We start from the raw sequence: 13,305 nt of genomic DNA, 5'->3' as shown, positions 1-13,305 counted from the left end.
TGCTTCCTTTTTTAATTTCAATTGCATATTTATGTTATAGTTATTACATCTGCCCCTGTAGTCTTCTGTTACTTGTGGTGTTGCTACTGTATATACTTTCAACTGAAGTATTTTATATGTAGGATGTGGCTAGGTTTTGAGGTTTCTTTTTGCAGAGAACATTGCTTACATGCTTGTTATTCTGAAGAACTGCTTCAAGAGGCACATACAGGATGTTGAGTTTACACCACCTGTTTAAAATTTTATATTTTATGACTTTCTGTACATGAGTTCACTTTCTTAAGAATGACAGTCATAACACAATGTCTTTTTTTCTAGCTTGGAATTGAGAATACAGTGAGAGTTGAATTTGTGTATATTGCATGTTTCTGTTTCCAAGAAGAAGTTTTAAGAGTAGTAATAATCACCTTTCCAAATGGAATAGAGGTGAAAGGAATTTTCTAATGAAACAGATTTCATTGGAAAATTCAAATTTGTCAGAATCCAAACTTATTGCAGAACTGTGTCAGTTAAGTGAAGAAAACTTCTGAAGGAGAAACTTCTTGCCTCAGCTTAGAATTTCTGGAGAGAGTGAATGAGAGAGGACACACCATCAGGTGGTCTAAGTAACAGCTGGTAGCCTAGTGGTCTTGGGGTGTGGTTTTCCAAGTGGGAGTTCAAGTTCAATGTGTAAAGAGGCTAGATCTTGAGGTTCTTTTGTTTCATAGAAGGCTAGCCTTCAGCTGTTCCCTCTTCCAAGGAAAGTTTGTTGTAAGCTCACCAGTTAAAGGCTATTCAGATGTTTTAAATATGGAAGCTATTGGGGAGTAGAAAGACCATGACAATAACTCTGGAACTGAATGAGAATAGATGTGGAAATCTGAAATTTTGTTTCCTCCTTTCCCCTTGAGGGCCCTAACTACAGGGCTATTGGCTCTGTTGGCCTCTCGTATCCCCAGGATTTGATCTTGAATCCTGAGCAAAATTTGATGGGCTCAAGCAAGTGTATTCTGTTTTGTTGAGGAAGTTGAAGTAATTTCGTGGGAAATAAATGTTTCATGTTTTTTTTTGCCACTTGAAATGTTTTTAAATGAATTGTTGAATCACATCTGTTTTCTGAAAAGAATAAAAAAAATTAAGATGCTCATGCATCAAATCTAGTTCATGAGGACAAAGTGCCACTTCAGCCATATATTACAGTATTATGACTGACTTGCTGTTTTTCAACCTTGGAAGGCATCTGTACTCACTAGTATAGCAAAAGCTGGTACAAGCTGAGAGCCATGTTTAATCATTGCTCTGGTTCTGGCAGTGGTCCGACAGCACTTTTTAACTGAATCTCTCCGCAAAAAGTAAACCACTTTCCCCATTCTTGATAGTATTGATTTCTTTATTTTAAAAGCTGCTTAAAATAAAGCAGCCTCCTGCTGATAAAAGCATTTTGAAATTGTCCAGCTCTAATTTCTCGAACTAAAGCCTTGCTTGTCCAATTAACTAGTTATATGCGGTGGGAACATGCAGTTGGCTTTCTTTCATTTTAGCAGTTGTATACTTAGAATTATTAAACTTCCTGAATGGAAAAAAATAATTCCTTCCATGCACTTGAAGCAGTCTAAATGACAAGCAATTATATACAAAGGTGAAACAAGGTCTTTGGAGCTCTTAGCCTTGAAAACACCTTCTGAGTCCATGGAGTCTAGCCACTGTTTATCACAAGTACCATAAAATGTAATTCTTCTATAAGCTTGTCTAGTTCCATCTTAAATACAGTTATACTTTTTCCTCTCCCCACTCCTCCAGCTCTTCCCATTGGAAGGCTGTCAACATCCAGGCTGACCTGATGAGTAGGAACCTTCTTGTAACTACCATGCTGTGCTTAGTCCTGGACCATTTATAGCTGTCTGCAGACATGCCAACCCTTTTGCCCTCCCCTCTCCAGGATAACTTTGGGGTTCTAGTGAAAAATTGTTCAAGTTTACTAATTGAAAATAAGTGCCCTGCAAGACAGGGCCTGATTCCATTGTGCCTTAACACAGGAGCCATCACAGAAGTTAGTACCAATTCACTCTAGTGTAAGAAAGCTTAGAGGTGCTGCTAATACACCTCCCTTATCTACTGTTGTGCTGAGCTGAAGAGCAGGGGTGACTCCTGATAGCAGTGTGCTTCTGTAGTGCTGAGAGCTGGCTGGGAAGAAAGGGGGTTAAACTACAGATCTGACTCTCTGTGACTCTATTCTAAACACTAGCATCTATAAGTGGTGAAATGTCTATTGATTAGGTACCATCGGATCCTGCAGGCAGTTTGCCTTGCCCGTGTGCGAATGCTCTGCAGTTTTAAGAACCAGGAAAAAGTGCTGTGTAAGGGTGTGTGGAAATGAGAACTCTCAACATCATGTTTAGTGCACTGGACTCTGACAGCTTTAAGCTTTCAATGTCTGCACAGAAATGAGTCCAAATAAGTAAGACTGGGATTATTTGTTGCAAGGATATATATTTTTCCCCCCAAAGAAGTGCTTTAAACACTAAATAATGGAGTCTGAACAAGATGAAGTGGAAATTCCAGATGTATTCAAAGCTTGATCACGGTAAGAGTGTTCCCTGGCTGTACTTACAATGATATCTAGTAAAAATTGCCTCTGAAATTAAAGGATCAAAGGAGATAAATTTGGATGTGGAAATCTAGTTTTGTGGATGCTTGTATTACAATTATTAATGATAAAAGAAAATTTGGATTTTTTTAGTTTGGATTTTTGTTTCTTTTGTTTGAATATTACTCTCACGTAATAGAATTGGCTGTGTATATGTTTCTTCAAAATGTTCTAATAATCATGCCAATTATCAGACTTGGAAAAGGAGAAATGAGATGGGTTCATATATTAACTGATAAGGACCTAAGGACAAAGGATTTTGGACAGTATATCGAGTGAGTAGGAATTAGAACATTCAAATGATTAATCTCTTTTGAAGGGTATGAAAGTGGAGACAGGGTTAATCTGTTCCCTTTTTAAGCGTAGTTTATGGGCTGTCAACTTAAAGTCCAGACCTTCAGACTACTTCTCTGCCATGAGGATTTTTCATATTTTAAATTATAAATTTGCAAGTAATCTGAATATAGCTGTTGTTAAATATTTTGTTTATATGTTGAATGCAGATACGTTTAGTTGCAGTGCAAGTGCCTCCAAGGCTTTTTTTGCAAGTTTACATATACCTCTGTAAATCTATTACGTGATGAGTCTATTTCATGATCCTTCTCTGTGTTGAACAGTCAATGAAAAGAATCCCAGAACAATAAACAACATAGACCAAAAAATGTCTTTTATACTCACAAGCAAATCTCCCATGCTGGTTATGGAGTTGTGTGATGTCTTAATTTATAACTGTTCATAGTTTATATGCTGTAAATTCTGTCAGCAGAAACATAGGTACTTCATGTTTTATTACCGTCATAATATATCTCATCTGTACAATAATTCTGAGACATGTCATAATTTTTTAAATCCATCTTAATTTGTGTAGACAATCATACTTCAAAAAATTGTTGTTAAATGGTTGTACTATATCTTTAGAAGCGGCATGGTGAAATGTCATGTCCAAGAACAGTTTAACAGTTTGTCTTCCTCATTCATGCTATGTCAATATTATCTGCAGTCTGTTGTCTTCTGTTTTATTGCCCTGTAACCCAATGTAACTCCACAAAAAGTAGACTGTGCTTACCCAGCTAACCCTCTGTAGAACTTGTTCTTCCCTCTGTTCCCAGGGTTGTGCAAGATAGCAGAGTAAGCAAAAAAAATTTTGATCTGGTTTACCTCGATGACTTTTTTGAACCTTATTTTCTTCTGTGTTTTTGAGATTTGGATGGTGCGGAAAAAAGACAAATAGCAAAATCCAGCACCTTTTATTTTTATTTACACAGTATGTGTGGTACTGGAAATTAGGCAGAAACCCAAAAATACCTATCCTCTAAAAAGCCGGAATTAGACAAAGGGAAAGTACTAAGTTACTGAAAGAACTGTATTAAGTATTTTTAGATGTTCAATGGCAGTGGGAAAAGGATAGGCTTTTCAAGGAACACAGATTTCAGTGCTATGTAAAGAACCCAATGTGATTTTGTATTAAGCCTTTTATCCATTTATTTTTACCTTTATCTAACATCTGTGTATGTGGCTGGACTTTTGACATGTTTTTGATGCTGGAAAGATCTAATGAGTTTCCTTTGACCCTGACCCTTGCAAACCAAATCTTTCTACTTTATTACCAGTGTTTGTCTGTTCTATGTAAGTTGCTTTCAATACAATATTATCACTCCTATCACAATTTATTTTTAGGCAAGTATAAGCTTAGTCACAAGGAATAGCGATTATCCCAAAAAAAGTGTTAAATTATTTTGTTCTTTCTCCTGCGTGTCTCTTCAATGTTTAGTATCTGTGCAAAATTAAAAAAAAAAAAAGTTTTAATCTAAAAATGAAATACGCAGGAGAATAAATATATATTACCAATGGTTTTCTTGGGCAATGAAGTGTCGTGAATATTATCTTGTAAGAAGGCATTACTGTGTGATATGACTGTATTTTCATCCTGTGACTATTGTTTTCTTCCAGTTTTGTGCCTCAATATTTGCATATTTCCAGATCACTTACTAGGATACTCACGTAGTTGCTGTGATCAATCTTTGTAGAGTTTATAGTATTATAAAGATTCAATCACAAGGCATGCATGCTGATGCATACTGGGAGTCACAAGAATAACTACTTGAATTGTGGTCAGTTAAAATCTTTCTGTTGGCTTAAAGCATAGTTCGCCCTAGTTTTCATCAGACAGTCTGTATGTCTCCTACTTTTAATAAGTGAATCAAACGCAAAGCTATTGAGTAATAAGAATATAATCTGATTTGAGCCCAGAGGATTGAGAAGACTTTTAGCTGTTGGGTTTTTTTTTAATTTTATTCTAAAAGCAAACCCACCTTTTTAGCTGCCTTTCTATGAATGTGGGAATGTAAATGACAAAAACAACATTGCAAAGAATATCTCAATTTAATTTATATTGAAATAATCCTGCTTCTTTTCCTTGCTTGTACATTTGGTGTAAAAAGATTATACAGAGTGTGGACTGAAATATTTTTCTGTAACTTATAAACCAGCTGTATGTAAAGGTGCAGTCATGACGGACAGAACCTTTTATCTTTCTAAGAAAAGGAGTGGCAAAGAGTTCCTCATGCTCAAAAAAAGTGCTGAACTATATTCTAGCATTTCATTGTGCTATAGATAACTAAAAGATTAGAATTTCTGTTGTTAATAGAGATAATTCCAAACCTGAAACATTAAATTCTTTTAATATATATTTATGTTAAGTCTTTGCCTGGAGATGAAGAGCATAAAAACAAGTATGCCTTGCTATAGGAGTGGATATTGAGGTGTTTTTGTTGGAAACAAAGGCTTTGATATTTTGAGCTTGTCTTTCTCTATGAACTTCTCAACTTTTTATTTTTATTTTTTTTAATAACCACAGCAAGACCAGCTTTATACTTGGGCTGCAGTTAGCCAACCCACACATTCATCAGATTACATTGAAGGAAGTTTTCCAAGGAGAATTCCATCTGTGTGGCCCCCACCCAAACCTCCAGATGAAGAACAAAGACTCAAAATTACGGAAGAAGGTAAGTTCTTGGATACAGACAAGATATGTGTATGGCATGGGGGAGCTGCTGTCTTTTTCGAATCCAAGATATAAACTTAAGATATTGACTTATAACAAATACCTGATTTTGAAGATCTTGGATTAACATCAGAACTAATGTTAGCTAGTATGAATCTAATAAAAAATATTCAGCAAAAATGTATGCTTTTTGTTAACCATCAAGATATGCACCTGGCTGACTAATGAATTTTACCAGGTGTTGTGACCTTTGTTCTTTTCCAGTTTACAAAAATTCAGAGCCATGACATATAGGTACTTTTCTCTTCTTAAAAATATGGAAAACTTCAGAAGCCCACTGGTGGTATACTGAAATTCATTAGAGTGGTGTATTGTATTCTTTTGTGGATTCAGCAGTCCCCTGCTGACAGAGAGGTAGGAAAGTGCATCTGAAAAATAAATTGAGGTCTTGTTTACAAAGTCAGTTTGTTAAAATTTGTGAGGTTACTCTACCAGCCAAATTTATGAAATCTTCTGCATACTCATTAAAAGCTTTGTTTAAGTGAGAATCAAAACAAAACCAAATAAAACCTCTTGTAGCTGACAAAGAAATTTAGAAGAGAATTTCAATCCTGTTTTCTGTTAGTAGTGTTGGAGGGCAAATACCACAGGTTCTTGGAGGCTTAGCTTTGCGTTAGTATTCAATGACTCTCAACACTTTTAGATTGCACATCCCCATGACCTCCACGGAGAGCCACTGGGTATTCTCAAATTTTCTATTTCCTACCACTCTTTTTTTTCATTGCTCATACTTGAAAATTTAAGTTATTATTTCAGCAGATCTCTTTGTGCTGCTGGTAAGCTTTGGGTGGAGTTAATTTCAAATTTACTTCTCTTTGGGACTTCTCTACCACTTCCTCTGGAACATGAGCGAAGTATGCATGGACGCCATTTAACGTGGCAACACTTCACTTTTACTGGTATCACTTATTGCAGTTTTCACAAGCAAAATAAGTGATACCAAGAAAAACACAGTGCTGTGCTGCTATATTATTCTGTTTATGCTGTGGCTTTTACCAAAGGCAGCGCTGGGAGTGGTCAAGGAGACATTTCTGCATCCATCTCACTGATGCAATTCGGAGTTTGGAACACTGCAATAAGTGACTGTTGGGCTAGTCCCGTTTATGACTAATGATCTACTATTTTATGTTTTACTCAATGAAAGTGCTGTCATATGTGGTAGTAGAGTTAATTGCCATGTAGTCTGAGAGGACACATTGTGTTTCTCAACTTGGAGACTTTGCTAATTGACTTGATGTGCAATCAGATTATGAATATACTCTGTACTGGAAAAACAAAAGGGTGAATATGTTATTATTTTACTTTGAGGTTTTAGACCAGCAGAGGCTGGTTCAAGTCAACAACAATTTTGTTGCTATAAAATCTAGAAGAACGTTGATTACATTAAATATTTTGAACTGTGAAGATTTTTACTCTTTTTTACCAATTTGGAAGGGTGTTTCTACTAAGAAGATAATACTAATATTTTTTGAATGTATACATTTTACACATTGTTGTTTCCATCCTATGTTGTTCTATTTAATGTTATACCTACTACATGAATGAAATGTGTCCAGTATTTGTCTGTTCCTTATCTCAGCCGCTGCTCTCTCAAAAACTGCAAAAAATATTAAGAAAATAGAATTAGAAGTAGAATTGAAAATTCTGTATTGTAACTATTTTTAAATGGAACATAAATAGGTCTCAAAATTTACTTAAGGTGTTTGACACTTAAAAACATCTTTGAAATTCTGTCTTTTGGTCTGAATTTGCAGTGTAGGGCATGGAGGGAAAAGGAAAAACTATAATTGTTCTGAATTCAGGTAGATAAATAATTTAACTTTTTGTTTGATTGTTTGCATGCTTGCCATGTGGAAGAAGCTGGAGGTAGGTGATGTTTCATGTGAAGCCTGAGGAATAAACACCCTCCCCAAGATTTGTAACCAAATTATTTTATGTATATGTGCTTTTTAAAGGTGGAGGGGGCTGGCATTTTTTAAAGGGTTTAAATTACTGCATGCAGAGTAGATGTATTTTGCATTATATAGAGTTATTGTTTTATGGATTAAAGAGATACAATATTAAAATTAGAGACAATGGTTTATAGACAAAAAATTCATTTTGTACCAAAGTGTTGATCTGGAGAGTAATGTAGCAGGACATTTTTATATGTAGAGTCTTTATTTTTCTTATGCATGTGTTAGCGTGAGGACAATACTAGGCCTTCAAGTTTTAAGTAAGGCGAGAGAAAATTCTACAAGGTTTTAGGTAATCTGTTCCTAAATTAGCAAAGTTGTTAATCATCTTTTAACACAAAATATATTAAATAGTTTTGCTGTGTGGTCTGTGTCATGTGCAGTGTTGGGGGTTTTGGCTCAGGTTGGTTGGGGATATTTTTTTGCTTGTTTGTTTGGGTTTTTTTTTTAGTTAGGAGTTTGGTTTTTGGTGGGGTTTTTTTGTTGTTGTTGTTTTGTTGTTTATTTTTTTTTTTTTAGACTGGCTATTTATTAAAAACCTGAAGTTTGGAAATACCTAATACGAATTTGGGTTCAAGTCATTGAGTACTTACGCCAAAAACATTTTCAGTTTTGAATTCAGAAAAGTTTTTGGACAAAATGAATCAAGATCACCAATAAGATCAATGTGTATGCCACTAGTTTTCCATCTGAATACCCCAAACTTGTTTCTGTTGCTTCTTATGGTATTTAATTCTACCACTCTCACACCCCAGCACGTTGCCTGAATCTAAACACAGCAGAGGATCTGAGATTCAATTATTTTAATACTTTGCTGATTATACTATTCCACTTAACATACAGGAAAATGCAAGTACACAGGCACTAAAGCCCAGTCATCCTGTCTCCCATGTGGCTTTCCTAACCACCTGGGCAGAGACTCAAAGATTATTCAACTTCTCCCGCAAAATAAAACAATCCCAACACACTAAATCTCTGTGTGGGTTTACACCCTGAAATCTATGTTAGTCTCTTTAACAAAACCAGGCTTGTCCAGACATTTAATTCCTTTGTTATATGAAAAATGAGGGAAAAATATAATATTTGGGTTGAGTTAAAGGGAAGGTTTCATTCATCATATAGTACTTTTCCTTTCCTGAAGTCTTTTTTTCTATTGTGGTGGTGTGGTTTGTTTTTGGTTTTTAGGTTTGCTTAACAAAGATAAAACCCTGTTAGTTTGCTGCAAATAGTTTGTATTTGGTGATTCTTGGCAAACTAACCTTAAAATTAACTGCTCGTATCACCCTGAACTCAGCTTATACTTAGAACCCTTTTTAGAACAAAGTCTCTCTGAGGTAAAAATAAACTAGACAATTCTGTCAAATTGTTAAAAATTGGCAAATACATAGAAGCAGCATGTTCCAATTTTTTTAAGAACTTTTGAGTAAGGGAGGTAGTTTGTGCCAACTTGTGTAACAGGAAACATTACGAAGTTGTGTACGTGTCTTGTCTAGTACTAGAACATTAGGTGGTGTGAGCGAAGATAAAATTCATCTTAAAGTTTCTCTCAACCATACTGAAATCTAAAATCACGTACACAGGCCCTGGGGAGATCACCAATGCCCAAATACTAGTGAAGTTTTCCTGGTTTTGCAAATCAGTTGAGGTAGAATTAACCAAAAAACTCTCTTCCATATAATTTGTAAAACAAATATCTCACTTGCTACCTTTAAAAATGTTAATACTCTTTCCTTCCTTTGGAAGAGACATTAATAACTTTTACCAGAAAAAAAAAAAAAAAAAAAAAGTATTAACTGCTTTTGGTTGGGTTCTTTTGGTTGCAATGAGAAGTGAGTGTCCAATTCTTTAGTAGCATCCTGAATTTTCTTCAGTAAATGGTTTTACCTCAAAGTCAGAAACAAGGCATGATTTATCCATACTAAAAACTTGTCAATGTGAGAGATGATTAGTTATTTCCTGTTAATGAAGCCTATCCTCACACAGGTTTTTATGAGACTTCAAATGCTGTTTTATTAAACAATTATAAAAATAAAAAAGGTTTAAGATTGTTAATTTGCAAGGGGTAGCCTTGCAGAACAACTTCCACTGACAATGAAACTTCTGCCTTGTACATCTCACCTCCCAAGAGCTGGGATTGTCAGAAAGCTGTGAGGAGGACAGATGTCTAGGAATTACGAACCCAAAGGCTCTGGACCACAACTGCTTCACTCTTCCTGCAAATGGTCAACAGATTTGCCCCCTATATAGTGGTACCATTAAAAGACACAAGAAGGATGTGAGATGCACATGGTCTCTGGGCAGGTACAAGAAAAATATTTCTATTCTTGTCCTGCATAAAAAATTAGGCTGTAATCTGTTATAGAGACATCATTATCAATAGCTACTAAGCTGGTTAGAGATCTTTGCGCTGTGTAGCTGCTGAGGTTTGTTTTGTTTTTTCTTTTTTCTAGTTATGTCCTGTCAGGCAAGGAAACTGAGGCACAGAGAGGTTCTTTTAAGGTCAGAGAAGAAATCTGTAGAAAGGTCAGAATGGAAATCAGAGCTTTTAATTCAAGCCCTGTGCTTTAACTACAGGACTCTCTCTTCCATAAGTAAATTCAAAATAAATCTTTTTTATTCTCTGCAATGGCTTACAGAAAAGCTTGAGGGTCCTGAATGTGTATTGGGTTGTTATATGCTTGTGTCATTTCCAGCACAAAATCTGTTATTTCTTTTATCCAGCAGGCAATCCAAACACAGCACTGTAGAAACAACGCAGGAATGAACAGTAGATGTCTCTCACTGAAATAAATATTAGTACAACCAAGGTTTTCATGTAATTTCTTTTGTACTTAGGTTTCATTTAAATTGAAGCTTTTTTATGAAAACAGAGATCTCAGAGACTAGTATTTGTAGACAGAATAGTTGAAAGAAAATTAATTCATTTGGGGGTGGTGTTATATTTTCTTGCCCATTTTCCAGGTAAATACACAGATAAAATTTCTTAGTCCCACTGCTATTTTACTTTTTGTTGTTACAGTGATAGTTGGAGATCTGCAGTTCCATTTAAAACCATAATTCTGGGACAAATATTTTATTTTCTCCATTTAAAGACAGTGATTAAGTGAAGAAATGTTTAGATATTCATCAGGGTTCTCATTAGTTATTGCAAAGTTGAAAATAATTGAAGAAGATACTACTAGAATGAAATACTGCTGTTTCCATTTTTCAATGTAAATGAGTAATGTGGTCAAAATTCCAAAAGTCAAATTAATGCCAGTTCCATGCCCAAAAGAGTGAGTGTGGAATTCAATACAAAGGTGAAGAATTAGTTTTGCATTCTCAGCTTGAATGTCCTCAATTCTGGGACAGTCTGACTGTACACTTACACATTAAGTGTACAGTCACAAACCATCCCTTTGCGAGGCTGAAATGCTGTAGACAGTGAATAATAAAGCTAGGATAAAATTAAAATTTTTGAAAATGTATTTGCAATAGTGAGTCCAATTGCATTCAAACACAGTTTAAAAATGTGAGTTTAGATCTGCATCGCTATCCTATTGTGGAGATCTCAAATTTTGACAGTAGGGCAGAGGGAGGCCAGAGGAGGATATGAAAGAGATAACGTAGCTGCCAACAGTCAGCATCATGCTCATGGGTTGTTTTGGCCTTTTGTGAACAGACACAGTCTGCAGACTATAGGGACAGAAATACTTCTTGATGAGAATGGATGGGAAAAACAAGCATGAACATTTTCCTTGACCTTCTATGCAATGTATATAATAGAGCCACAAGTAACTATTTTTCTTTGAATCAGAAATTTTGACAATCAAAATGGACTTCAAGTTTTGTGTGCTACACTTTTAAGATGATAGCATTTAGGAGGAAGTGTTTTACTGTGAGAGTGCTAAGGCACTGGAACAGGTTGCCCAGGGAGGTTGTGGGTGCTTTATCCCTGGAGGTGTTCAAGGCCAGGCTGGATGAGGCTTTGAGTAACCTGGTCTAGTGGGAGTTGTCCCTGCTCATGGCAGGGGGCTTGGAACTAGATGATCCTTAAGGTCCCTTCCAACCCAAACTGTTCTATAATTCCATGGTTCTATAATAAATACATTCTAAATTGAGATCAGGCTGGCCTTATTTACGCATACAACCTGTTCATTTAATTTTAGATGGATACTTTGGAAAGTGGGATAGTTAATAGTGTTTTCCTTTTAAGTCTACCCTCATTCCATTAAATTTTTAATATGTATTTTGAAAGATCAATTAAATTTTTTAATACAAGACTTTTAAACTCTGTGTTTTCTTTTCAAATTCAGAGTTGAAATCTACTGTCCTAGAAACAGAGAAAAAATGCATAGAAGATGTTCAGCGGGTACAGGTAAGATTCTAACAGAAGAGTTTTGTTTGCCATTTGTTAAAAGGCTGGAAAAGCAGTACTTCAGACATTTTTGCAATAGTTTTGTGTACTGAATGTTCTGAATTCAAACATTCAGAAATATGGTTTTTGTTCTAAATTTTGATTTCAAAATACTTACATGCTCCATAGTGTATCTAGGTACAGAGATTGAAGTTTCATGCCTGCCTAAGGTGATTCTTGTAAAATGTTATTGTTCAATTCACTCAAAAGTTAACACTTGGTTCTGGAAGTCTGATGTTACTAAGGAATAGCAGTAGAAGATCTGGTTATATTAACTACAAAAGTTCATGGGAAAAACAGTGGCAGAGATTTTTTTTTTCCTGTTTCTCCACTGAAGTAGTAGGTGAACAGATTTAGGGTGCCATGCTGGACTTCAAAAGAAGATAATGTAATATTGCTACAGTAGAGACTTAGTCTGAGTTGGCCTTGTTCAGCACAAACACAGTCTAAATTTTTTTTAACATGTCACCATTCGTGCTATATTCTTCTTTAAAATTGGTGCAATTTGATGGAGTTGAGGAACTTCAAATTTTATTTCATCAAAAGACTTGCTTATTTTCTGTGGAAGCTCTCTGATCACAGATACCAGACTTATCTTACTCGTGAATAACACTATTCAGTGTTCTGGAAGTCATAAAGAGGAGGGCATAGTTCTGGTGTCCTTAAATCTTGCTTTGGAACAAGTTGTGGCCAAAAGCTCTTGATATCTCTCTCTCTCTCTCTCTCTTTCTCTGGTTTTTTTTTTTTTTTGTTTGTTTGTTTTTTTTTTTTCTTGAAGGGATTTGTTTTTTGTAGGTTTTTGTTTTTTGGGGGTTTTTTTTTGTTAATGACTGGATGGTTCAAGCATCACTGCATTGAGCAGCACTTGTGGAAATGATCAGTGATTTGGTTTTGAAGGGGAAAATAAGGAAGGCCAAGTGAAATGGCTACTGATCATTAGACCTGAAAATTTAATCCAGGTTCAATCAAGTATTTTATGAGCTAGGGTGGGGAGAGTAGGTATATTACCTTTATTGCTTTTGTCTTGACAAACAACGTTAAAGGAGTTCTAGTCAGTTACTTAAATTTTTCTACCTCCATAATTATAGACATTTAAAAATTAGAGCCCATTAACTAAAATATTATCACAAATTATTTTACATTACACTATTTTAAATTTAAACTAAAGTATATTTTTCCCATGCAATTTTTATATTTCAGTCACCCAGGTTTCAGTAGCAATGTTTTCTTGTGAAAAAGAACTTTTTCCTATACTTCCAGAAAG

At 35.3% G+C, this 13,305-nt stretch overlaps 1 protein-coding gene across 1 annotated transcript in view; it reads left to right on the top strand.

The window, feature by feature from the left end:
* FMN2 (formin 2) overlaps positions 1-13,305 on the top strand; it is a gene marked incomplete at its 3' end in the record, with an annotated part of 54,135 nt that overhangs the window by 24,541 nt on the left and 16,289 nt on the right. The window contains exons 3-4 of the mRNA XM_010072546.1: positions 5,484-5,631; positions 11,941-11,996. Of these exons, the coding sequence (XP_010070848.1) occupies positions 5,484-5,631; positions 11,941-11,996 (204 nt within the window). The remainder of the gene's footprint in view (positions 1-5,483; positions 5,632-11,940; positions 11,997-13,305) is intronic.

The sequence above is a fragment of the Pterocles gutturalis genome, unplaced genomic scaffold (assembly GCF_000699245.1).
Source record: "Pterocles gutturalis isolate BGI_N339 unplaced genomic scaffold, ASM69924v1 scaffold15567, whole genome shotgun sequence".
NCBI lineage: Eukaryota > Metazoa > Chordata > Aves > Pterocliformes > Pteroclidae > Pterocles > Pterocles gutturalis.
Note: the sequence above shows the minus strand (reverse complement) of the source record. Positions and strands in the feature narration are given on the sequence as shown.